The sequence below is a fragment of the Hylobates moloch genome, unplaced genomic scaffold, assembly GCF_009828535.3.
Source record: "Hylobates moloch isolate HMO894 unplaced genomic scaffold, HMol_V3 SCAFFOLD_3, whole genome shotgun sequence".
NCBI lineage: Eukaryota > Metazoa > Chordata > Mammalia > Primates > Hylobatidae > Hylobates > Hylobates moloch.
The window spans coordinates 92,890,642-92,917,375 of record NW_026652278.1 but is presented as its reverse complement, the minus strand read 5'-3'; the positions used below and the strand labels follow the sequence as shown (position 1 = coordinate 92,917,375).

Genomic DNA, 26,734 nt, shown 5'->3' with positions numbered 1-26,734 from the left:
GTTTGTCATATTATTGATTGTAGTGCATTTATTACATTGTGCTTCAAAAAATACTTGATAGAATTTCTTTATTTATTTATTTTTTCAAGTCCATTTGCTCTCACTTTATTTTTTTTTATTTTTATTTTTTTATTATACTTTAGGTTTTAGGGTACATGTGCACAATGTGCAGGTTTGTTACATATGTATCCATGTGCCATGTTGATTTCCTGCACCCATTAGCTCGTCATTTAGCATTAGGTATATCTCCTAATGCTGTCCCCGCCCCCCCACCCCCCACCCCACAACAGTACCCGGAATGTGATATTCCCCTTCCTGTGTCCATGAGTTCTCATTGTTCAGTTCCCACCTATGAGTGAGAACATGCGGTGTTTGGTTTTTTGTCCTTGCGATAGTTTACTGAGAATGATGTTTTCCAGTTTCATCCATGTCCCTACAAAGGACACGAACTCATCATTTTTTATGGCTGCATAGTATTCCATGGTGTATATGTGCCACATTTTCTTAATCCAGTCTATCGTTGTTGGACATTTGGGTTGGTTCCAAGTCTTTGCTATTGTGAATAGTGCCACAAGAAACATACGTGTGCATGTGTCTTTATAGCAGCATGATTTATAGTCCTTTGGGTATATACCCAGTAATGGGATGGCTGGGTCAAATGGTATTTCTAGTTCTAGATCCCTGAGGAATCGCCACACTGACTTCCACAATGGTTGAACTAGTTTACAGTCCCACCAACAGTGTAAAAGTGTTCCTATTTCTCCACATCCTCTCCAGCACCTGTTGTTTCCTGATTTTTTAATGATGGCCATTCTAACTGGTGTGAGATGGTATCTCACTGTGGTTTTGATTTGCATTTCTCTGATGGCCAGTGATGATGAGCATTTCTTCATGTGTTTTTTGTCTGCATAAATGTCTTCTTTTGAGAAGTGTCTGTTCATGTCCTTTGCCCACTTTTTGATGGGGTTGTTTGTTTTTTTCTTGTAAATTTGTTTGAGTTCATTGTAGATTCTGGATATTAGCCCTTTGTCAGATGAGTAGGTTGCAAAAATTTTCTCCCATTCTGTAGGTTGCCTGTTCACTCTGATGGTAGTTTCTTTTGCTGTGCAGAAGCTCTTTAGTTTAATGAGATCCCATTTGTCAATTTTGGCTTTTGTTGCCATTGCTTTTGGTGTTTTAGACATGAAGTCCTTGCCCACGCCTATGTCCTGAATGGTATTGCCTAGGTTTTCTTGTAGGATTTTAATGGTTTTAGGTCTAACATATAAGTCTTTAATCCATCTTGAATTAATTTTTGTATAAGGTGTAAGGAAGGGATCCAGTTTCAGCTTTCTACATATGGCTAGCCAGTTTTCCCAGCACCATTTATTAAATAGGGAATCCTTTCCCCATTTCTTGTTTTTGTCAGGTTTGTCAAAGATCAAATAGTTGTAGATATGTGGCATCATTTCTGAGGGCTCTGTTCTGTTCCATTGATCTATATCTCTGTTGTGGTACCAGTACCATGCTGTTTTGGTTACTGTAGCCTTGTAGTATAGTTTGAAGTCAGGTAGCGTGATGCCTCCAGCTTTGTTCTTTTGGCTTAGGATTGACTTGGCGATGCGGGCTCTTTTTTGGTTCCATATGAACTTTAAAGTAGTTTTTTCCAATTCTGTGAAGAAAGTCATTGGTAGCTTGATGGGGATGGCATTGAATCTATAAATTACTTTGGGCAGTATGGCCATTTTCACAATATTGATTCTTCCAACCCATGAGCATGGAATGTTCTTCCATTTGTTTGTATCCTCTTTTATTTCATTGAGCAGTGGTTTGTAGTTCTCCTTGAAGAGGTCCTTCACATCCCTTGTAAGTTGGATTCCTAGGTATTTTATTCTCTTTGAAGCAATTGTGAATGGGAGTTCACTCATGATTTGGCTCTCTGTTTGTCTGTGATTGGTGTACAAGAATGCTTGTGATTTTTGTACATTGATTTTGTATCCTGAGACTTTGCTGAAGTTGCTAATCAGCTTAAGGAGATTTTGGGCTGAGACAATGAGATTTTCTAGATATACAATCATGTCATCTGCAAACAGGGACAGTTTGACTTCCTCTTTTCCTAATTGAATACCCTTTATTTCCTTCTCCTGCCTGATTGCTCTGGCCAGAACTTCCAGCACTATGTTGAATAGGAGCGGTGAGAGAGGGCATCCCTCTCTTGTGCCAGTTTTCAGAGGGAATGCTTCCAGTTTTTGCCCATTCAGTATGATATTGGCTGTGAGTTTGTCGTATATAGCTCTTATTATTTTGAGATACGTCCCATCAATACCTAATTTATTGAGAGTTTTTAGCATGAAGGGTTGTCGAATTTTGTCAAAGGCCTTTTCTGCATCTATTGAGATAATCATGTGGTTTTTGTCTTTGGTTCTGTTTATATGCTGGATTACATTTATTGATTTGCATATGTTGAACCAGCCTTGCATCCCAGGGATGAAGCCCACTTGATCATGGTGTATAAGCTTTTTGATGTGCTGCTGGATTCGGTTTGCCAGTATTTTATTGAGGATTTTTGCATCAATGTTCATCAAGGATATTGGTCTAAAATTCTCTTTTTTGGTTGTGTCTCTGCCTGGCTTTGGTATCAGGATGATGCTGGCTTCATAAAATGTGTTAGGGAGGATTCCCTCTTTTTCTATCGATTGGAATGGTTTCAGAAGGAATGGTACCAGTTCCTCCTTGTACCTCTGGTAGAATTCAGCTGTGAATCCATCAGGTCCTGGACTCTTTTTTTGGTAAGCTATTGATTATTGCCACAATTTCAGAACCTGTTATTGGTCTATTCAGAGATTCGACTTCTTCCTGATTTAATCTTGGGAGGGTGTATTTGTCAAGGAATTTATCCATTTCTTCTAGATTTTCTAGTTTATTTGCATAGAGGTGTTTGTAGTATTCTCTGATGGTAGATTGTATTTCTGTGGGATCGGTGGTGATATCCCCTTTTTCATTTTTTATTGCATCTATTTGATTCTTCTCTCTTTTCTTCTTTATTAGTCTTGCTAGTGGTCTATCAATTTTGTTGATCTTCTCAAAAAACCAGCTCCTGGATTCATTAATTTTTTGAAGGGATTTTTGTGTCTCTATTTCCTTCAGTTCTGCTCTGATTTTAGTTATTTCTAGCCTTCTGCTAGCTTTTGAATGTGTTTGCTCTTGCTTTTCTAGTTCTTTTAATTGTGATGTTAGGGTGTCAATTTTGGATCTTTCCTGTTTTCTCTTGTGGGCATTTAGTGCTATAAATTTCCCTCTACACACTGCTTTGAATGTGTCCCAGAGATTCTGGTAGGTTGTGTCTTTGTTCTCGTTGGTTTCAAAGAACATCTTTATTTCTGCCTTCATTTCATTATGTACCCAATAGTCATTCAGGAGCAGGTTGTTCAGTTTCCATGTAGTTGAGCGGTTTTGAGTGAGTTTCTTAATCCTGAGTTCTAGTTTGATTGCACTGTGGTCTGAGAGACAGTTTGTTATAATTTCTGTTCTTTTACATTTGCTGAGGAGAGCTTTACTTCCGACTATGTGGTCAATATTGGAATAGGTGTGGTGTGGTGCTGAAAAAAATGTATATTCTGTTGATTTGGGGTGGAGAGTTCTGTAGATGTCTATTAGGTCCACTTTGTTTAGAGCTGAGTTCAATTCCTGGATATCCTTGTTAACTTTCTGTCTCGTTGATCTGTCTAATGTTGACAGTGGGGTGTTAAAATCTCCCATTATTATTGTGTGGGAGTTTAAGTCCCTTTGTAGGTCACTCAGGACTTGCTTTATGAATCTGGGTGCTCCTGTTTTGGGTGCATATATATTTAGGATAGTTAGCTCTTCTTGTTGAATTGATGCCTTTACCATTATGTAATGGCCTTCTTTGTCTCTTTTGATCTTTGTTGGTTTAAAGTCAGAGACTAGGATTCCAACCCCTGCCTTTTTTTATTTTCCAGTTGCTTGATGGATCTTCCTCCATCCCTTTATTTTGAGTCTATGTGTGTCTCTGCACGTGAGATGGGTTTCCTGAATACAGCACACTGATGGGTCCTGACTCCTTATCCAGTTTGCCAGTCTGTGTCTTTTAATTGGAGCATTTAGCCCATTTACATTTAATGTTAATATTGTTATGTGTGAATCTGATCCTGTCATTATGATGTTAGTTGGTTATTTTGCTCATTAGTTGATGCAGTTTCTTCCTAGCCTCGATGGTCTTTACAATTTGGCATGTTTTTGCAGTGGCTGGTACCGGTTTTTCCTTTCCATGTTTAGTGCTTCCTTCAGGAGCTCTTTTAGGGCAGGCCTGGTGGTGACAAAATCACTCAGCGTTTGCTTGTCTGTAAAGTATTTTATTTCTCCTTCACTTATGAAGCTTAGTTTGGCGGGATAGGAAATTCTGGGTTGAAAATTCTTTTCTTTAAGAATGTTGAATATCGGCCCCCACTCTCTTCTGGCTTGTAGAGTTTCTGCTGAGAGATCAGCTGTTAGCCTGATGGGCTTCCCTTTGTGGGTAACCCGACCTTTCTCTCTGGCTGCCCTTAACATTTTTTCCTTCATTTCAACTTTGGTGAATCTGACAATTACGTGTCTTGGAGTTGCTCTTCTCGAGGAGTATCTTTGTGTTGTTCTCTGTATTTCCTGAATCTGAATGTTGGCCTGCCTTGCTAGATTGGGGAAGTTCTCCTGGATAATATCTTGCAGAGTATTTTCCAAGTTGGTTCCATTCTCCCCGTCATTTTCAGGTACACCAATCAGACGTAGGTTTGGTCGTTTCACGTAGTCCCAAATTTCTTGGAGGCTTTGTTCATTTCTTTTTATTCTTTTTTCTCTAGACTTCCCTTCTCACTTCATTTCATTCATTTCATCTTCCATCTGCGATACCCTTTCTTCCAGTTGATCGCATCTGCTACTGAGGCTTCTGCAATCTTCACATAGTTCTCGAAATTTGGCTTTCAGCTCCTCCATCTCCTTTAAGCCCTTCTCTCCATTGGTTATTCCAGTTATCCATTCTTCTAATTTTTTTTCAAAGTTTTTAACTTCTTTGCTATTGTTTTGAATTTCCTCCCGTAGCTCAGAGTAGTTTGATCGTCTGAAGCCTTCTTCTCTCAACTCGTCAAAGTCATCCTCCATCCAGCTTTGTTCCATTGCTGGTGAGGAACTGCGTTCCTTTGGAGGAGGAGAGGTGCTCTGCTTTTTAGAGTTTCCAGTTTTTCTGCTCTGTTTTTTCCCCATCTTTGTGGTTTTATCTACTTTTGGTCTTTGATGATGGTGATGTACAGATGGGTTTTTGGTGTGGATGTCCTTTCTGTTTGTTAGTTTTCCTTCTACCAGACAGGACCCTCAGCTGCAGGTCTGTTGGAGTTTACTAGAGGTCCACTCCAGACCCTGTTTGGCTGGGTGTCAGCAGCGGTAGCTGCAGAACAGCGGATTTCATGAGACCACCAATTCAGCTGTCTGATAGTTCCTCTGGAAGTTTTGTCTCAGAGGAGTACCTGGCCCAGTGAGGTGTCAGTCTTTCCCTTCTGGGGGGGTGCCTCCCAGTTAGGCTGCTCAGGGGTGAGGGACCCACTTTAGGAGGCAGTCTGTCCGTTCTCAGATCTCCAGCTGCATGCTGGGAGAACCACTACTCTCTTCAAAGCTGTCAGTCAGACAGGGACGTTTAAGTCTCTGGAGATTCCTGCTGACTTTTTGTTTGTCTGTGCCCTGCCCCCAGAGGTGGAGCCTACAGAGGCAGACAGGCCTCCTTGAGCTGTGGTGGGCTCCACCCAGTTCGAGCTTCCTGGCTGCTTTGTTTACCTAAGCAAGCCTGGGTAATGGCGGGCGCCCCTCCCCCAGCCTCGCTGCCGCCTTGCAGCTTGATCTCAGACTGCTGTGCTAGCAATCAGCGAGACTCCGTGGGCATAGGACCCTCCGAGCCAGGTGCAGGATACAATCTCCTAGTGTGCCGTTTTCCAGGCCCGTTGGGAAAGCGCAGTATGAGGGTGGGACTGACCCGATTTTCCAGGTGCCGTCTGTTACCCCTTTCTTTGACTAGGAAAGGGAACTCCCTGACCCCTTGCGCTTCCCGAGTGAGGCAGTGCCTCGCCCTGCTTCGGCTTGCGCACAGTGCGCTTCACCGACTGTCCTGCACCCACTGTTTGGCACTCCCTAGTGAGATGAAACCGGTACCTCAAGCAGAAATGCAGAAATCACCAGTCTTCTGTGTCGCTCGGGCTGGGAGCTGGAGACCGGAGCTGTTCCTATTCGGCCATCTTGGCTCCCCCGAATTTCTTTATTTTTTAATTTATCGAGACTGTTTTGTGGTATAACTATGATCTATTCTGGAGAATATTCCATGTGCTGACAAAAACGGTGAGTATTCTACAGCAGTTGTGTGAAATAGTTTCTAAATGTCAGTTAGGCCTGTTTGGTCTAGTATGTCATTTAACTTCAAAGTTTCCTTTTTTTCTACTTTTATATTAGGTTCGGGGTATATGTGGAGGTTTGTTACATGGGTAAATTGCATACTGCTAAGGCTAAATTGCATACTGCTAAGGCTTGGTGTATGAAAGATCTCATCACCAAGGTGGTGAGCATAGTACTCCATAGGTAGCCTTCCCACCCATGTCCCTCTCCCACTCTCCTCCACATCAGGCAGTCCCCAGTATCCATTGTTCCCATCTTTGTGTCCACATTGCAGTATTTGGTTTTCTGTCCCTGCATTGTATTAGGATAGTGGCCTCTAGTTGCATCTATGTTGCTGCAAAGGGCATGATTTTATTCTTTTTTATAGTTGCATCATTTCCATGGTGTATTGTACCATATTTTCTTTTTTCCAGTCCACAGTTGATGACAATCATTGTTGATTCCATGTCTTTGCTATTGTGAATAGTGGGGTAATGAAATTTTGAGTGCATGTGTCTTTTTGGTAGAATGATTTATTTTCCTTTGTGTATATAACAAACAGTGGCATTGTTAGGACAAATGGTAGTTCTATTTTGAGTTCTCTGGGAAATTTCCACACTGCTTTCCACAGTGGCTGAACTAAGTTACATTCCCACCAGCATTATTATATAAGTGTTTCCTTTTTTTTTTCAACATTGCCAGCATCTGTTGTTTTTTTGACTTCTTAAAAGTAGCTGTTCTAACTAGTGTGATATGTTATCTCATGGCTTTTATTTGTATCTCTCTAATATTAGTGATAATGAGCAATTTTTCATATATATTTTCATATATTTGTTGGTGCATGTATGTCTTCTTTTGATACATGTCCTTTGCCCATATTTTAATGGGGTTATTTGCTTTTGCTTGCTGATTTATATTCCTTATAGATTATGGATATTAGACTTTTGTCAAATGTATAGTGAGGGTGAACAGATCAGACTTTTCCCAGTCCCATAGGAAAGACAGCCCTGTTCTCTCTAGGTATGGCAGCTTACTCAGGCTAGAGACATCCCTTCCTTAGGAGCTGTTCAGGGTCTGGAAAGCATCCTATTGCTTGGCAACCCCATGTAGGATTCCCAGATTTCTCCCCATTTAGTCTTGGCATCTGGATCAATCAATATTGAATAGATTCAATATTTTAGTTGAATCTATTTGGTTTTCTCTGACTTTCCTATACCTGAATATTTATATCTTTCTCAGGGTTTGGAAAGTTTTCTGTTATTCTTAAAAATAAACTTTGTACTCCTTTTTCTTGCTCAATTTCCTCTTGAACAGTAATAATTCTTAGATTTGGTCTTTCGAGGTTTTTAAATATTTTGTAGGCAATCTTTGTTCCATGTCATTCTTTGTTCTTCCCCCCTTCACTCTGTATTTTCAAATAGGTTGGCTTCAGCCTCACCCGTTTTTCCTCTGCTTGATCTATTCTGCTGTTGAGAGCCTCTAAAAATTTTTCAGTTCAGCAAATGTATTTCTCAGCTCCAAGATTTTTTGATTTTTAAAATTATTTCAATCTGTTAAATTTCTGTGATAGATTTCTGAATTGCTTTTATTTGTAATCTTGTAGACTACTGAGTTTCCTTAAAACTCTATTTTGAATTTTTGGTCAGAGAACTCATCATCTCATTAGCATCAGTCATTGTTTTTTTGGTTTTCCAACTGAAGAAGTCATGGTTCCTTGTTTGCTGTTATTTATTGGGGATGTATTCATGTATCTTTGCATTTAAGGATTAATTATTTATTTGTCTTCTTTGTCTGGCTTGTTTTGGGTTTTATTAGATACATTTGCTTAGAGATTCTTTGCAATTTCCATATTAAATTTTTTTCACTGCCTTATTTTTGGCACTAGGTGGAGCCTTAAACCCAGGTTTCCCTTGGCCACAGTAAACAAAGCAATGCCCTTCTCAAAGTGGGGATTTCCAAAGGTGTGGGAAGGGTAGCTGGAAGTTTGTGCCCAGAGGACCTGTGGAATATACCTCCTACACAATAGTGCTTCTTATATGTTATTAAATTTTCTCTTGCTGCTTTTAGATCCTATATTTGTTTTGGGCCTTTGAGAGCCACTCTTAGTAGCCACTGATTTGACATCCTCTTTGGCCAAGTTACAGAGCAGTTTCCAGGGCTAAGGATGATAGGCTCACTTCTCCCTCTGTCTCCTCTGTTCTCAGGGATATTTCTCACTTCAGGCTCTCTTATTCTTCCCAGGGATTGAAGCAGGGACAAGTCGCTGTCTGCTTTGAGTTTTTGTTGCTTCTCTGTGGTCCTAAGAATTGTCTCATTCTCATAATGGTTTCTTGGATATTGCTGGTCATAATATTGGTGCTGTATATTTCTTTATGGCTTTCTGTGGGGGAAGGGGAGTAAAGCCAGATTGCTTCTATGCCAATATTTTAAAACCAGAAGCTTTCAATACTCAATTATTTGTTAGTAATCTCCCACCAACTGTCTTAAGTCTGTGGGTTCTCATTTGCTCATAGATAATTCTGCTACAAACCTCACATCTGCCTGCATTTCTGGCTGCAACTATGTGCAAAGGATAATGGTATATCTTCTGTCTCCCAAATATAGTATGGATATCTTTTTTTGGTAAATTCTATCTTAGAAAAATACAGAGAAATGGATTTAGCAATGTAGTTTCCTAAACTTTCTGTGCAGAGAATAGGAGATCTTAGAAACATGGAGCAATGATAGCAATGATAGTTATTTGCCATGCCCAAAATGCTTCTTTCAGTTTCTCAAATGTTTTATATTTCACCCCATCAGAGGGCCTTTGCACTTGCTTTTCACACTTTCTGAGATATCTATTTCCCAGAATTCAATATTTGGAATTCCTGAAGAAGAATAAATAAAATGTACAATATATTATAAGGCATAATTGAAGAATTAATTTTAAAATAATGGATGACCCAAATCTATAAGTTGAAAAGACATCCAAGGACAAATTGGGAATTAATAACATATAAAAATAACCTGGTGAAATTTACTGGCCTTTTAAAATTATTTTAAATATACAGAATTCTAGGGACATCAGACTTTACCCTCTCCTCCAAAAATTCCACACAAAATTTAAAAGACAATCTACTTAAGAGGGGGGAAGAAACAAGGTGACCTCAGAGTTGTTCTAAGAAGTCATTATATGAAAAGATACTTGCACACGCATGTTTATAAGCAGCATAATTCACAATTGCAAAAATGCGGAACCAACCTAAATGCCCATCAATCAACGAGTAGATAAACTGTGGTATGTGTATATATAGATATATATATATATGCGTATATATATGTGTGTAAATATATGCGTATATATATACATGTGTGTATATATATACATATATAATATATATGATGGAATACTACTCAGCCACAAAAAGAATGAATTGATGGCATTCTCAGTGACATGGGTGACATTGGAGACTATTATTCTAAGTGAAGTAACTCAGGAATGGAAAACCAAACATTGTATGTTCTCACTTATAAGTGGGAGCTAAGCTATGAGGATGCAAAGGCATAAGAATGACACAATGGACTTTGGGGACTCAAAAGCAAAGGGTGGGGAGGGAGTGAGGGATAAAAGGCTACAAATTGGGTGCAGTGTATACTGCTCATATGATGGGAGCACCAAAATCTCACAAATCACCATTAAAGAACTTATATAACCAACACCACCTGTTCCCCAATAATTATGGAAATAAAAACATAATTTAAAAAATAAATAAAAGATAAAACCAAAGGGAAAAAATTTGTTAGTGGGTCAGTAGGGGTGATGGTGAGTGGTGCTACTTCCACTTCCACCCCTTGATTACTGGACCTATGAATCCTGGCTATGGGAGAAAGAGGACCACAAATTGAGTGTTGATTCAGAGCATACACAGCCTTCTGGAGAACTTTGCCCCAGCCCTGCAAAGTATTGCCACCTAATTGGCATTGTAATTGTGACTTCAAAAGGCCATTCCTACTTTCTATCAATCCAGCTGCTTCAGGATGATAGGGAACATGGTAAGACCAGTGAATTCCATGAGCATTAGCCCACTGCTGCACTTCTTTATCTATAAAGTGAATACCTTGGTCAGAGGCAATACCACATGGAGTACCAAGATGGTGGATAAGGCATTCCATGAGTCCATGGATAGTAGTTTTGGCAGAATCATTGTATGCATCATAGGCAAACGCATAACTGGAGTACGTGTCTATTCTGGTGAGGACAAACCTCTGCCCTTTCCCTGATGACAGAGGTCCAGTATAATCAACCTGCCACCAAGTAGCTGGCTGATCACCCCGAGGAATGGTGCCATATAGAGGGCTCAGTGTTGGTCTCTGCTGCTGGCAAATTGGACACACAGCAGTGGCCGTAGCCAGATCAGCCTTGGTGAATGGAAGTCCATGTTGCTAAGCCCATGTGTAACCTCCATCCCTGCCACTATGACCACTTTGTTCATGGGCCCATTAGGCAATGACAGGCGTGGCTGGGGAAAGAGGCTGAGTGGTGTCCACAGAACGGGTCATCCTATCCACTTGATTATTAAAGTCCTCCTCTGCTGAAGTCACCCATTGGTGAGCACTCACATGGGATACAAATATCTTCACAGTTTTTGACCATTCAGAGAGGTCCATCCACATACCTCTTCCCCAAATGTCTTTGTCACCAATTTTTCACTCATGCTTCTTCGAAGACCCTGACCATCCAGACAAACTATTGGCTACAGCCCATGAATCAGCATATAATTGCACATCTGGCCATTTCTCCTTCCATGCAGAGTGCACAACCAGGTGCACTGCTCGAAGTTCTGCCGACTGGGAACATTTCTCTTCACTGCTGTCCTTCAGAGATGTCCTAGAAAGGGGCTGTAGTGCTATAGCTGTCCACTTTTGGGTGGTGCCTGTGTATCATGCAGAACCATTTGTGAACCAGACCCTAGTATTCTCTTCCTCTGTCCACTGATCATAGGGAACTCCCCATGAGGCCATTGGTGCAGGCTAGGGGAGAGAAGGCAGGGTGGCAGGAGTGGGGACCATGGGCATTTGAGCCACTTCCTCATGTAACTTACTTGTGCCTTTAGGAGCTGCTCAAGCCCGATCATGTATATACTGCTTCCATTTGATGATGGAATGCTGCTGTGTATGACCTACTTTATGGCTAGATGGGTCAGAAAGCACCCAGTTCATGATAAGCAGTTCAGGTTGCATTGTGACTTGATGACCCATAGTCAAACGTTTAGTTTCTACCAAAGCCCAGTAACAGGCCAAGAGCTGACTCTCAAAAGGAGAATGATTATCTGCAGAAGATGGCAGGGCCTTGCTCCAAAATCCTAGAGGGCTCCACTGTGATTCATCTATGGGGGCCTGCCAATGTCTCCAAACAGCATCCCTATCTGCCACTGACACCTCACGCACCATTGGGTGTGCTGGGTCATATGACCCAAATGGCAGAGCAGCTTGCATAGCACCCTGGACCTGTTGCAGAGCCTTCTCCTGTTCTGGACTCCACTCAAAACTGGCAGCCTTTTGGGTCCCTGGATAAATGGGCCAAAATAACACACCAAAATGAGGAATGTGTTGCCTCCAAAATCCAAATAGGCCCACTAGGTGTTGTGACTCCTTCTTGGTTGTAGGAGGGCCCAAATGCAGCAACTTATCCTTCACCTTAGAAGGAATATCTTGACAGGCCCCACACCACTGGACCCCTAGAAATTTTACTAAGGTAAAAGCTCCCTGAATTTTAGTTGGATTTATTGCCCATCCTCTGGCATGCAAATGTCTCACCAATAAGTCCAGTGTGTTTGCTACTTCTCACTCACTGGATCCAGTGAGTATAATGTCATCAATGTAATGGACCAGTTGATATCTTATGGAAGGGAAAAGCAAACAAGATCTCTCCAAACAAGATTATGACACAAAGCTGGAGAATTGATATATCCCTGAGGTAGTACAGTAAAGGTATATTGCTGGCCTTGCCCACTGAAGGCAAATTGCTTCTGGTGGGCCTTATGGACAGGAATGGAGCAAAAGGCATTTGCCAAATCAATGGCCACATACCAGGTATCAGGAGATGTGTTAATTTGCTCAAGCAATGAAACTACATCTGATACAGCAGCTGCAGTTGGAGTAAACACTTTGTTAAGCTTATGATAATCCACCGTCATTCTGCAAGATCCACCTGTCTTCTACACAGGCCAAATGAGAGGGTTGAATGGGGATGTGGTGGGAATCACCACCCCTGCATCTTTCAAGACCTTGATGGTGACACTAATCTCTGCAGTTTTTCTAAGGATGCGATATTATTTTGATTTATGATTTTTCTAGGTAGAGGCAGTTCTAATGGCTTCCATTTGGCCCTTCCCACCATAACAGCCCTCACTTTACCAGTCAGGGAGCCAATGTGGAGGTTCTGCCAGCTGCTAAGTATGTCTGTCCCAATTATGCATTCTGGCACTGGGGAAATGACCGCAGGGTGAGTCCAAGGACCCACTGGAGCCACTCTATGTTGGATCTGAGCTAAAACTCCATTAATTACCTGACCTCCATAAGCCCCTATCTTAACTGGAGGATCACAATAACATTTTGCGTCCCCCGCAATCAATGTCAGCTCAAAGCCAGTGACCAGTAGTCCCTGAAAGGTCTGATTATTTCCCTTTCCCCTATGCACAGTTACCCTAGTAAAAGGCTGGAGGTCTCCTTGGGGAAAGACAGAAGAAAGATTAACGGCACAAACTGTTGGTAGTGTAGTGGGATCCTTCGTCAAGGGGACCCAGACTTTCCTTCAAGTAAACTGTTTCAAGTTTACAAACTGTAAACTGGTTCAAGTCTGGAAATTGGTTGAGGGTCCATGATTCTGTTTTTATAATTCAAATCAGTCTTTTGTCCACTTGTCATAGAATTTTTCTGCTTATATAAGTTAAGTAAAAATGCAGTGGGCTTCCTAGCAATTTCACTTCTAGAAACACCGTGATTAATTAGCCAATGCCAGAGCTCTACATGAGTCAGACTATTCTGATTGCTACTTTGCTTCTGCTGTCCATTGCAGTAACTATGCCCACCTTGCCTTTGATGGTTGAGTGCCATCGCTTGGCCCCTGCCGTCTTGGGATCCAATTATTCCCATTGCATTTAAATTTTATAGCTGAGTGACTGTGGTTCCCACTGTAAGATCTGGCATATAGAGAAGAGCAATCACAGAGCTCTTCAAGGATGCAGGTGCTGCCCACACAAATCTATTTCATGAAGTATTAGTCAAGATTATGTCTTCTGGACCCTCCCAGCTGGGATGAGTAGGTCTAAAGTGACTAATCCACTCTAGTGTCCTGATCTCCTAAGCCTTTGGATCTTTTCCTCTACATTAAACCAAGAGAGATCAGGCATTTCCAACTTGCTCACAGTGGGCCATTTTTTAATCCATATTTCAGCTAACAAAGCAAATAAACTATTAGAATCTTTTTTAACTCCCCAAGCTGCAACATTAAATGCAGAATCCCTGCTTAGTTGGCCTAAATCAATAAATTAAGCCTGTTCCAACTTTATATTCCTTCCACCATTATCCTACACCCTTAATATTCATTCTTATGCATGTGCTGCAGATTTCTGCTTAAATAAATTAGAAAACTCAAGCAGTTCTTTTGGAGTGTAGTGCCCTCCATGTGGGTTACACTTTGAACCTCAACTCTAGGGGTCTGCCAGGACTTTAGCCTAATTATAGGTTTAGAAGCAAACAGGGGTGTTGGGAGTGGGTCCTGAGGAAAATCAGCATTGTCTTGCCTGGCACCTGCCCCAAGGGAGGCCATCACTGTTACCTCAGGCAGTGCAGGGTTAATTTTCTCAGCAAATGTGGAAGGGCTGATGGCAGCGTGGGTCATAGATTGGGGAAGGGATGTTGCTACCACTTGGAGTGGGGAGGCTGTTTCCTCAGCCCAAAAAGTCTCATCAGAATTTAGGAGCTCAGTGCCTCCAGCCTCATCAGGGTCCTCCCACATGTCCCCATTTTAAGTTGCATGGTCCCATTATTTTCCAATCAATGTCCTCACTTTAATAGTAGACACCTGGTGAGGCTGTGCATGCATCATTTGTTACAGGTCAGCCACTCACAGGGTAAGAGCTTGTGTCTGATTTTCCACAATTTCAGCTTTTTTTCTACAGGAGATAAGACTCTCACTTAGGGCAATCTTAGAAGATTTGAGGCTTAGTATGTGCTTCTAGAGCTGGGAGATAGAATCCCTGAGTTCATTTTCTTTTATCACATTGTCTAGTGAACTTAGGAGCAACCAACCAACTTCATTACATTCTGTAGTTCTTCACATATGGTCAAAGGTATTATGTATAGAGTTACTAAACTCCTTGCGTCTCTTGAGCAGTGAATCAGGAGTACCAAATGCATTTATTTTGCATAACTCTCTAAACAGTTCACACCAAGAACTATCAGTGTTCTCCATACTATTAGAAGTAGAGTCCTTAGCATTTTTGGGTCTAATCATATTAAGCAGGCAACTCCAGAAACCCCAAAGACAACTAAATACTCCATCCTTAAAATTCTGTTCCTCTAGAACCACTCCCAGTACCAAAATCTGTATTAGGGTTCTCTTGAGGGCCGGACTAAGAGGATAGATGTATAGACAAAAGGGAATTTATTAAGGAGTATTGACTCACACGATCAAAAGGTGAGGTTCCTCAGTAGGCCATCTGCAAGCTGAGGAGCAAGGAAGCCAGTCCTATTTCCAAAACCTCAAAAGTAGGGAAGCTGACAGTGCAGCAGAAGGCCTGAGAGCCCCTGGAAAACCACTGGTGTAGGTCCAAGAGTCCAAAAGCTGAAGAATTTTGAGTCTGATGTTCAAGGGCAGGAAGCATCCAACACAGGAGAAAGATGTAGGCTGGGAGACTAAGCCAGTTTAGACTTTCACATTCTTCTGCCTGCTTTTATTCTGGCTGTACTGGCAGCTGATTAGGTGGTGCCCACCCAGATTGAGAGTGGATCTGCCTCTCCTAGTCCACTGACTCAAATGTTAATTTCCTTTGGCAACACCCTCAAAGACATACCCAGGAACAATACTTTGCATCCTTCCATCCAATCACATTGATACCTTGTTTTATTTCATCATAATTTGAGAAGATAACTCATATGATTTTGACTTTTTAATATTTGTTTAGACTTGTTTGTGGCCTGATATGTGATCTTCCATGTGCCATTGAGAAAAATGTGTATTCTGCACTTGATCTTAGCCAAAAGGCGAAGTGATGAGAATGTGTATTCAGTAGTTGTTGGAGGAAATGTTCTGTAAATGTTTGTTAGGTCCATTTGATATATAGTGAAGTTAAAGTTTAATGTTGCTTTGTTGATTTTCTGTCTAGATGATATCCAGTGCTGATAGTGGGATGTTGAAGTTTCCGACTATTTTTGTATTGGGGACTCTTTCTCTCCTTAGCTCTGATAATAATTCCTGTTTAGAACTGGATTCTCTAGGGTTAGCTTTTTATATATTTATAATTGTTATATCCTCTCTCTGGATTGATTCCTATATCATTATATACTAATCTTTTTGTCTCCTTTTTAAAATTTAAAGTCTATTTGTCTATTGTAAATATAGCTATTTCTGAACTCTTAGTTTCCATTCATGTGCATAATCTTTTTCGATTCATTCACTGTCAGTCAATGTGTGTCTTTACAGGTAAAATGAATTTCTTGTAGGCATCATATAGTTGCTTCTTGATTTTTTGTTATCAATTCAGTCTGTCTATATCTTTTAATTCAGGAATTTAAACCACTTACATTCAAGATTGTTATTGATAGATAAGAACTTGTTCTTGTCATTTTGTTGTCTTCTAATTGTTTTGTATATTTTTAATGTTATTTCTTAGCTTTGTAATTGGTGGCTTTTTATATTCTTTTTTTCATTTGTGTGTCCCTCTTCCAGTATGTTTTTGATATGGTTTGGATGTTTGTCCCCTCCTACCATTGAAACTACCATTTAATTGAACACTTTAAATGGGTAAATTATATAGTATGATATACACTCCTAATCACTACTTTCTAATATAAATTTCCCACTAATAACTTTCAGATATTTTAACATTTATTCATGAATTTAACTATTTCTCAAAAACTAAAAAGACATCCGTCTACTATGTCTAGGTAACAACTGGTTTTAGTTTCCAGTGTTTAGAGGTTTCTAGTAGGCACATGTGCTGCTGGAACTAGATTTCACCGATGAAACTTCAGTCCCAGTAGTTGACTTTAGTTCATCAATCCTGATTACCCCTTTCTAACATAAATTCCTCCTTAATAAATTTCAGGTATTTTTCCTGTTATTAAATATGGTTAGACTACTAAATCCAACAAAAAATTCAAATTATGTAAAAACTCCAATGGAAAAGTACCCAATTTTACTTCTTGTATTTCTGCAAATTTAATCATATCCTAAGCTACGAGGTCCACATGGTAAAGGGACCTAAGAGGGCATGTTTTCCTCAATCTGCAAGATATCTTATTATTTTCCATCACTGGTGCTTACTTGATTTAAAGTTAACCTAAAAATCACATTAAAATATTTCTGGATGAGTCAAAGTTTTTCTGCACTATAATAATTTCCTATGATTATGAAGATCATTGTTTTCAAGTTGCTAGGTGAAAAAAAAGTTATGTTTCATCTTACCAGGTATATCCATATGGTATGAATGTGATTCAATGTAAACTTTAAAGTCATGTTATTATCATAAATTCTGTAGGATATTTTAATTTCGCATTAGAGATAAGCACTGTTAAAAGTATTGTGAGGCATCAGGTTGTGCAACAACTTTGTTATCACCTCGGTATGTGGTCTTGGTCGAATCACTAAACATCTCTATGCCTCAATACACTAAGGCTTATATGATTGCTAACAGACCTTCCACTCCTAATGTTTAGTGATTTGGCAATTCAGACATTTCGCTATAACTTTTATTCATTAATAACAAAGGCTGATTAATTTAATACACACACACGCACACACACACACACACACACACCCCTCACAATCGTATGTAAGGATTACCTTGCAAAGTATTTTTAAATCTATTTATTTCTATAGAGACTGATATAGAAAGCTTGAGAGGTGCTTTGGGAAGACGCTTATTAAATGATGAATTCAAGACACAGTCAAAGAGTTTCCCTGGTAAGAAAATATTTTTAAGTCTAATATTTCTCATTTATTTTTCTCCTTCAAAGTTTAAGTGTGTATCCTTAATAGCAGTAGTACCCATGTGTTATTATGACATGGGCACAGGTTCTCATGAATACCCTCCCATATTTCGTTTTACTCTAGAACATATTTACTAGAAATGTAAAGCTAGCTAGATATTATTACTTTTAGGACTCATCCATTTAGAAAGTAATCCATAAAATAATATAGTGAGCTTAGAATATACTTGGGACAAGTATGTTCAAAATTATTTTAGTCCCTTTCTATTTACAGTTTAGATAGAAAGTTACTTTAAATCTGCAAAAGCAGAAAGGCTATCTGATGAGTGCAATAAATGAAGGAAAAAGACAGTTATTTTATTCTTACAAATTCCCTCTATACTTTAAAATGTCAGGCATAGTAATCTCTCAACTATGGCAGAATCCTTCAGTTGTGTAATATAGTTCAGATATTATACTACTGCCTTTGGTACAAGAGTAGCAGTGTTAGGCAAAACACCCTTTGATCTCTGGTGTGATAGAAAGGAAGGCAGACAGGTTAGTAGAGAAATAAGTAAAAGACATACTCAAAGAGGGACCCTCTAAAACCACTGTCATCCAGAGGTGATTGTTGCATGCCCAAAGCTGTTTTATTGTAGGAACAGCATTACAGGCTTCACATTGCAGGATGTATTGAGCCATTCTTGCGTTGCTATAAAGGAATACCTGAGACTGGGTAATTTATAAAGAAAAGGCTGTACAAGCATAGTGCCAGCATCTACTTGGCTTCTGGGGAGGCCTCAGGGCGCTTTTATTCATGGCAGAAAGTAAAGCAGAACAGCCACATTACATGACAAGAGCAGGAGCAAGAGAAAAAAGGGGGAAGGTGCTACATACTTTTGAACAACTGGATCTCACAAGAACTCATATACTATTGTGAGAATAGCACCATTCCATGGAGAAGGATCTGCCCTTGTGACACAAACACATCCCACCTCCAACAATGAGGATTTCATTTCATCATGAGATTTGGACAGGAAAAACATACAAACCATATCACAGGGGAAAGAGGCTTCGGTAAAATAATCAAACCAAATCACTGAACAAATAAATAAGCAAACAATAATAACATACCCAGGAAGACGAGGAGAATAATCAAAATTAAGAGTTGCTACATTATATGTCTAAAATGTCCAGTTTTCAGCATAAAAGTATGAGTTATTCTAATAAGGAAGAAAGTATGACCCATACACAGAAGAAAAGCAGAAAAAAAAACAGTTTATGAGAATCCTAGCTGTTAGACTTAGCAGACAATGACTACAAAGCAGTTAGTATAAATATATTGAAAGAACTAAAGAAAACCATTCTTTAACAAGAAAAGGAAGGTATTATGACAATGTTTCATCAAATAGAAAATATCTACAAAGAGATAAAAAATATTTTGCAAAGGGCCACGTGGAAATTACAGTGTTAAAAAGTACAAAAATTAGAATTTACTAGAGGGGTTCAAGTACATTTGAACTGTCCAAAGAAAGAATTAAAAAACTTAAAGTATTAGCAACACTAAAAAGAAAACAGAGAAAGGAGCAGAAAAAATATGGATGAAAACTTTTTGAAAAATATTTAATGATAAATGAGTCTACACATCTAAGCTCAATTAATTCTAAGTAGAATAAACACAAGGGAATCTATAATCACACTCATAGCAACAATGTTGAAAGATAAAGAGAAAAAGCTTAAAAGCAGCAAGAAAAAAACAATGCATGATGTAAAAGAGAACCGCACTAAGATTAAAAGCTGACTACTTATCATTAGGAACTATTAGGGCCAGAAGGCATTGGGACAGCACATTCAAAGAGCTAAATGAAAGACTGTTAACCAAAAATCTTATATCCAGCAAAACTATTTATTAAACATGAAGGTGAAATGAAGATATTTCTAAATAGACTTTTTTAAATTAGAAAATTTATTCCTATCAGAACTGCATTCCAAGAAATATAGAGTTCTTCAGGTTGAAAACCATTGACCTCTGACACTAACTTGAACCCATAAAATGAACATAGGTTAAAGGAATTCTATAACTCTGAAAGACCATATAAATGCATACTTCACTTCTTTCTACTCTTAATTTTAACTCTTAATTGATATAAAATGCAATTGTATAAAAAATATTTACAGAATTTTATTGCTGGGACTTTAAAATATAGACATGTAGTATATTCCAGAATGTTAGCACACAGGCGATGGTTGAAAGAAATGATGTATTGAAGTTAAAAAAAAATGACAAGAGAGGGGGCTCCAAGATGGCTGTCTTAAATATATCTGGCACTCTTCTCAACACACGCAAAAAAACAAATTTGGGCATGGATAATCATATTTCAAATAGATCATCTAATCAGGAACACTAGAATTCAGCAGAGAATTAACAGGAAACACCTGAGGCATAGAAGGAAAGGGAAAGGAGGCAGCTGACATAACTAGGTTTGATAAAGTCCAGAGAGGCTCCCCAGTGTGGGAAAAGGGTGAGAGGTCCCTAGAAGTCAACATTCCCACCATAGATTCCTGCAATCCTAGCCATGGGAGAGCCACCCTTACAGGCCCTGACCAGTGGCATTGCTCTAGAGAGGGAGCTCATGCTGAGACACACACACACCGTGAGAACCAAGCAGCTGCACCATAGTGCCTTTTTCCCTCCGCCTCCTGGGTTCAAGTGATTCTTCTGCCTTAGCCTCCCAAGTAGCTGGGATTACAGGCATGCACCACCACCCCCAGCTAATTTTTGTATTTTTAGTAGTGATGGGGTTTTTCCATGTTGGCCAGGCTGGTGTGGCCCAACATCCCTACATCCTAGAGCCCCACTGACATCCCCCTGCATCTATGCAATAGGCTGCAGAAGTGAAATCCTAGTTGGGCCCAACAGTGTGGCATGATCCCTAGCATTCAAGTGTTCAACATGCTGGAGAATGGGTGGTACAGCACACTGGAGAGGCTGCCCCTGGGACAAACAGAACTGAAGCATGCAGTACCCAAAACCCAGAATGCCTGAGTCCATTGCCATTGTTGCAACCCTGCCCCCAGAAGCAGGAGGGCTATTGTGCACTTGTGCATGCCCTGAGAACAAGCTCTCATCATTTGTCACCACCACCAGAGGCTGAATCATGTGCTCACCAGAGCCTGAGAGCCACTTCCCTGGGGCCACTGCCACTGAGAGCAACTCAATCCTACCCAGTGGCAGGACCACCACACAGTTGGATGCACCCTGAGGACAGGCTCTCCCTGCCAACTGCCATTGCTGTTAATGCCACCCAGGCACACCATTTGGGGTCCCGGGGATTTCCCCACCCTACCTGCCAAAGCATGTGCCCATGCATACCATTGGGGGATCTGAGAACCAGCCCTCTCAGCCTAGAACCATGTTTCAGTGCCCAAAAATGCCACCCAGGGGCCGGGGGATTACCTTGCCCCATCAGTTGCCCTGATCACCAGGGGACCTCACAATAGGCCCAGAAACTTGCCAACAGCACCAAATCATGACACCCAAAGGCTAGGGGCTCATCCTGCCCTATTTACCACCACAGGCATCTGTGCAATCTTCCTGGGTCCTGGAGGATGAACTCAGCTAGCCAGTTGTAGCCACTACTAACACCAGTGCATGCTACTTGGGAGGCTGTGGGTTGTTTCACCACTGCGACTTTTATTGCCCACATCATGTACACTGTCTAGGGGCTCAAAGACCAACCTACCTGCTGGCACCATGGCCAGCACTCAGGCAAGCCACCTAGAGGCCCAAGGATTAGCCTGCCTGGACTCACTAATCCTGATGCTCACATATATCACCTAGGGGCCCAAGGATAGGCATGCTCAGCCATTGCTGTCACTAATAAGGTCAAAGACTGACTCACCTGGGGTCCCTGTCCCCAGCAAAGCCTCACAGCAGCATCCACTAGCAACTACAGCCTAAGTCATTGAGGAAATGACAGACATCACTGACACTGTTTATAGCTGAAAAAAAATTATACAGAGGCTATATACCACTGCATACACCCAGAATCAAAGCTAAAATGCCCAACCTAGGGTAGGCGTGGTGACTCATGCCTATACCCCAGCACTTTGGGAGGTGAAGGTGGCAGGATCACTTGAGATCAGACATTTGAGGCCAGCCTTGTTTCAAGACCAGTGAGACACTCTCTCTACCAAAAAAATTTTTTTAATTTGAGAAGTGCTCTATCCAACCAACATCATAGATAGCATCTTCAGGTAAAAGTTTTGCTCTGTGAAAGCCAATGCACAAAACTGAGAGAAGTGGCTGTTACATGAGATGACAGACACATAAGTACACAAGAAACATGAGAAAGCGAGGAAATGTGACACCTCAAAAAGAACACAATAATTCTTCAGCAACAGATTTCAGTGAAAAAGAAATTAATGAAACGCCTGAAACGGAATTGAAAATAATGATATTAAAGAAGCTCAATGAGGTAGAAGAGAACACAGATAAACAATACAAAGAAATCAGGAAAATAATTTTGAGACGAATGAGAAATTTATTAAAGAGGTAAATATCATTAAGAAAAGAACCAAACAGAAATCCCATAATTCAATTCAATTAATAAAAAATACATTCAATGGGAGAAAATTTTTGCAATCTACCCAACTGACAAAGGGCTAATATCCAGAATCTACAAAGAACTTAAACAAATTTACAAGAAAAATATCAACCCCATCAAAAAGTGGGCAAAGGATATGAACAGACACTTTTTAAAAGAAGACATTTATGCAGCCAACAGACACGTGAAAAAATGCTCATCATCACTGGTCATCAGAGAAATGCAAATCAAAACCACAATGAGATACCATCTCACACCAGTTAGAATGGCAATCATTAAAAAGTCAGAAAACAACAGATGCTGGAGAGGATGTGGAGAAATAGGAACACTTTTACACCGTTGGTGGGACTGTAAACTAGTTCAACCATTGTGGAAGAGAGTGTGGCGATTCCTCAGGGATCTAGAACTAGAAATACCACTTGACCCAGCCATCTCATTACTGGGTATATACCCAAAGGATTATAAATCATGCTACTATAAAGACACATGCACATGTATGTTTATTGCACACTATTCACAATAGCAAAAACTGGGAATGAACCCAAATGTCTTACCAGTGATAGACTGGATTAAGAAAATGTGGCACATATACACAATGGATGTGCAAACACACAAATGAGGAAGAAAAAGAACTCAAATGTTACTATGACAGAAAATCACCAAACCACAATGATCAACAACACCAAAGAAAGAAAGGAACAAAGAATAAAGAAAACAACCAGAAAATAAGAAAACAATAGGAATAAGTCCTCACATATCAATATTATTCTTGAATGTAAACAGAAAATGGCTGAATGGATTTCAAAAACATGACCAGACTATATACTGCCTGTAAGAAACTCACTTCACCTGTAAAGAAACATACAGACTGGTAGTGAAGGAATGGAAAAAATATTCCATGCAAACAGAAACCAAAAGTGAGCAGGAGTAGCTGTACTTATTTCAGATAAAACAGACTTTAAGTCAAAAACAATAAAAAGAGGCAAGGATAATTATTATATAATGATAAAAGGATCAATTCAGAAAGAGGATATACCAATTTTAAACTTACACTCACCCAACATTGAAGCATCCAGATACATAAAGCAAATATTAAATCTAAAGGGACAGGGAGAGTCCAATAAAATAATAGCTAGAGACTTCAACGCCTCATTCTCAGCATTAGACAGATCATCTAGACAGAAAATCAACGAAGAAACACTGAGTTTAAATATCAGTTTAAACCAAATGGCCCTAACAGATAATTACAAAGTATTTTCTTCAGTAACTGCAGAACACACATTCTTCTTGTCAGCACATGGAACATTCTCCAGGTTAGACCATATGTTAGGCCACAAAAGATGTCTTAACAAATTTTTAAAAATCAAAATCATATCAATTATCTTTTCAGACCATGACAGATTGAAACTAGAAATCAAAAACTAGAGGAACTTTGGGAACTGTGCAAACACATGGAAATTAAGCAAAGTGCTCATGAATGATCACTGAATCAATGAAGAGATTAAAAAGGAAATCAAAAAGTGCTTGAAACAAATGAAAATGAGAATACAACATACCAAAACCTATGGGATATAACAAAAGCAATGCTAAAAATGGAAGTTTATAGCAATAAACACCTCCATCAAAGAGTAAAAAGATTTCAAATGAATTAACAATGCACCTCAAGAGACTAGAAAAGCAAAAACAAACCAATCACAACAAAAATTAATAGAAGAAAAGCAATAAGGATCAGAGCAGAACTAAGTGAAATAGATACTTAAGCAAAGGATCAACCAAATCAAAACTTGGTGTTTTAAAAAGATGAAATTAATAAACCACTAGTTAGACTAACTTAAAAAAAGATAGAAGATACAAATTAACAAAATCAGAAATGAAAAACGAGATAGAACTGATATCACAGAATTACAAAAGATCATCAGAAAATATTATGAACAACTATATGCTGATAAACTGGAAAATCTAGAGGAAATTGATAGATTCCTGGACACATATAGCCTACCAAGACTGAATTAAGAAGAAATAGAAAATCTGGTTAATAGGTACTACAAACATGCTGTTAGATGAAAAGAATAAGTTATAAAGTTCAGTAGCAGAGGAGATTGATTATAGTTAATAACAATGTATTTTGTATTTCAGAATAGCTAGAGAGAGGTCTAGAAATGTTCCCAACACATAACTAGATGGCCTCATTGCCAATTTTTCCAAACCTTTAAAGAACTAACACCAATTCCCCTCAAACTATTCCAAAAAATTGAAGAGGATGGAATTCTCTGTAACCCAATCTACAAGGCCAGCATTTACTCTGATACCAAAACCAGACAAGGACATAAAAAAAAATAAAAGTGCAAGTCAATATCTCTGATGAATATAAACATAAAAATCCCCAACAAAATGCTAGCAAACCAAATTCAACAACATATCAGCAAGATAATGCACTGTGATCAAGTTGGATCTATCCCACAGATGTAAGGGTGGTTTAACATATGCAAATCAATAAACAAGGTACATCAACAGAAAGAAGGACAAAACCATATAATCATCTCAGTAGATGCAGAAAAAACATTTGATAAAATTCAACATTCCTTCATGATAAAACTCTCAACAACTTAGGCATAAAAGGAATGTACCTCAAACTAATAAAGTCCATATGTGACAGACCCACAGCTAACATCATACTGAATGATGATAAATCGCTGAGGTGATAGATATTCTAAATAATCTGACTTGATTTTTATGCACACTATACATATAACCAAATATCATATGTACCCCATAAATAGGCACAAGTATTATGTATTAACAAAAAAAGAAAATGACAAGATATGATAATCTGAAACCACAGGAACAAATTAATAGAACCAGAAATTACAAATAAGAAGGTTAATATAATAAACATTGGAAATATATATTTCTTTCTTGCCTCAGCTTTTTAAAAAAGCATAAAATTATATAAAGAAATAATTATAACAACAACTATAACCATGTCTTTATTATTTACAAATGTACTATATATAACAATAGCACAAAAATGGGGAACGGAATACAGCTATGTAAAAGTAACTTTTCTATATTTCACTGGAATTTAGTATAAATTTAAAGTACTTTTTAAACTGGACTGTGATGATGGTGACAGACATTACTGAATGTATTAAAATCCATAGAATTTAAGATTTTAGATAGCTTATTTAAAGTACTCAGTGAACTTCAAGCAGAAAAACATTTTTAAAAGATTTAAAGCAAAGGGAGGATATTGCGAAGGAGAAAAATTGTAACTCTTACTAAATTATAAGTGTCTCTAGCACATACCTTTTAATTTCTAGCATTTAACCCAATATTTCCTCAGATGGTCTCATTTTTTCCCTGATTGTGTGAGGATCATTTGCTTCCTCATTTCAAATGAACCGGTCCTTCTTTGATATATCAGTTGAAAGAACAAAGGAAGCTAAAATACATCTGCTGATGTTTCCAGTTTTGAGTTGCTATATCTCTTATATTGTTACTTAATTAATGACAACTTGTTCTGCTCAATCTTATGGATCACTTTTTACTTTGGTAATGAGGCAGTGCTCAGTATAGGATGCAGTTGTGGCATATTTGAGCAGCTGGTGTCATAATGCAACCATTTACATTGTTCATGTATTCACCAATTTTTCCAAAACAGCAACAAAAACAACAACAAACCACTCTACAATACAATGGAAGGATTATGACAGGTGTCCAACCATAGTTATATACTCTGCTGGAGCCAATTCTACCCACAGAATCTTAAGCCCAATGTTGACCTTATGTCACCAATCCTCATTATCCCCTTTTCAATACGAATTTCTTTTTAATAATTTTTATACATTTTTATCTCATTGAACTTAGTAGTTTCTAATTTCGGGAAAATATCAAACCACGTAAAAACTTAAATGGAAACGGATCCAATAACAATTCTGGTAGTGCTGCAAATCTGACCATTACCTCCTTGATTCATGTTCAAGGGACCTCAGAGGGCAGTTTTTCTCAGTTTGACAAATATCTTGTAATTTTTTTCATAACTAATATCTAAAGAATTTACAATTGCATAATGTAAAAAGGGGAAAGAAATATTCCTCAATGAGACAAATAATTTCTGCCTCATGATAAGTTTCTGTGACTAATGAAGCCGTGGTTTGCAGCTTGACCTATGGAAAAAAATGTTCCACCTCACATAGTACATACCTACATGTTGAGTATGTTTTTAGTGTAAACTTGAAAGATACTTTATCATCATAATGTCCCTAGGATGATTTCAATTTGCATAAGAAATAGCATTGTATAGAACAATTACTGGTTAAGAAATTATGCAGCATCAGGTTGTGCATCAGTTTTGCCTTTCCCTGGCTATATGGTATTTCAATTCATTAAACATATCTAAGCCTGAATATAGTCTGGTTTATATAATTGTTAACATCCTTTCCTTTTTAAGGTTTTTGTTATTTTCCAATCCAGACATTTCATTTTAATTCTTCTATAAATACAATTTTTATTTTTATTTTATTTTATGTATATATATATATATATATATATATATATATATATATATA

The 26,734-nt window shown here is 38.8% G+C and overlaps 1 protein-coding gene across 1 annotated transcript in view; it reads left to right on the top strand.

The window, feature by feature from the left end:
- Positions 1-26,734, top strand: part of LOC116461863 (coiled-coil domain-containing protein 7-like) — a 286,960-nt gene that overhangs the window by 192,635 nt on the left and 67,591 nt on the right. Inside the window, 1 exon segment of the mRNA XM_058436561.1 lies at positions 17,471-17,554. Within this exon segment, the coding sequence (XP_058292544.1) occupies positions 17,471-17,554 (84 nt within the window).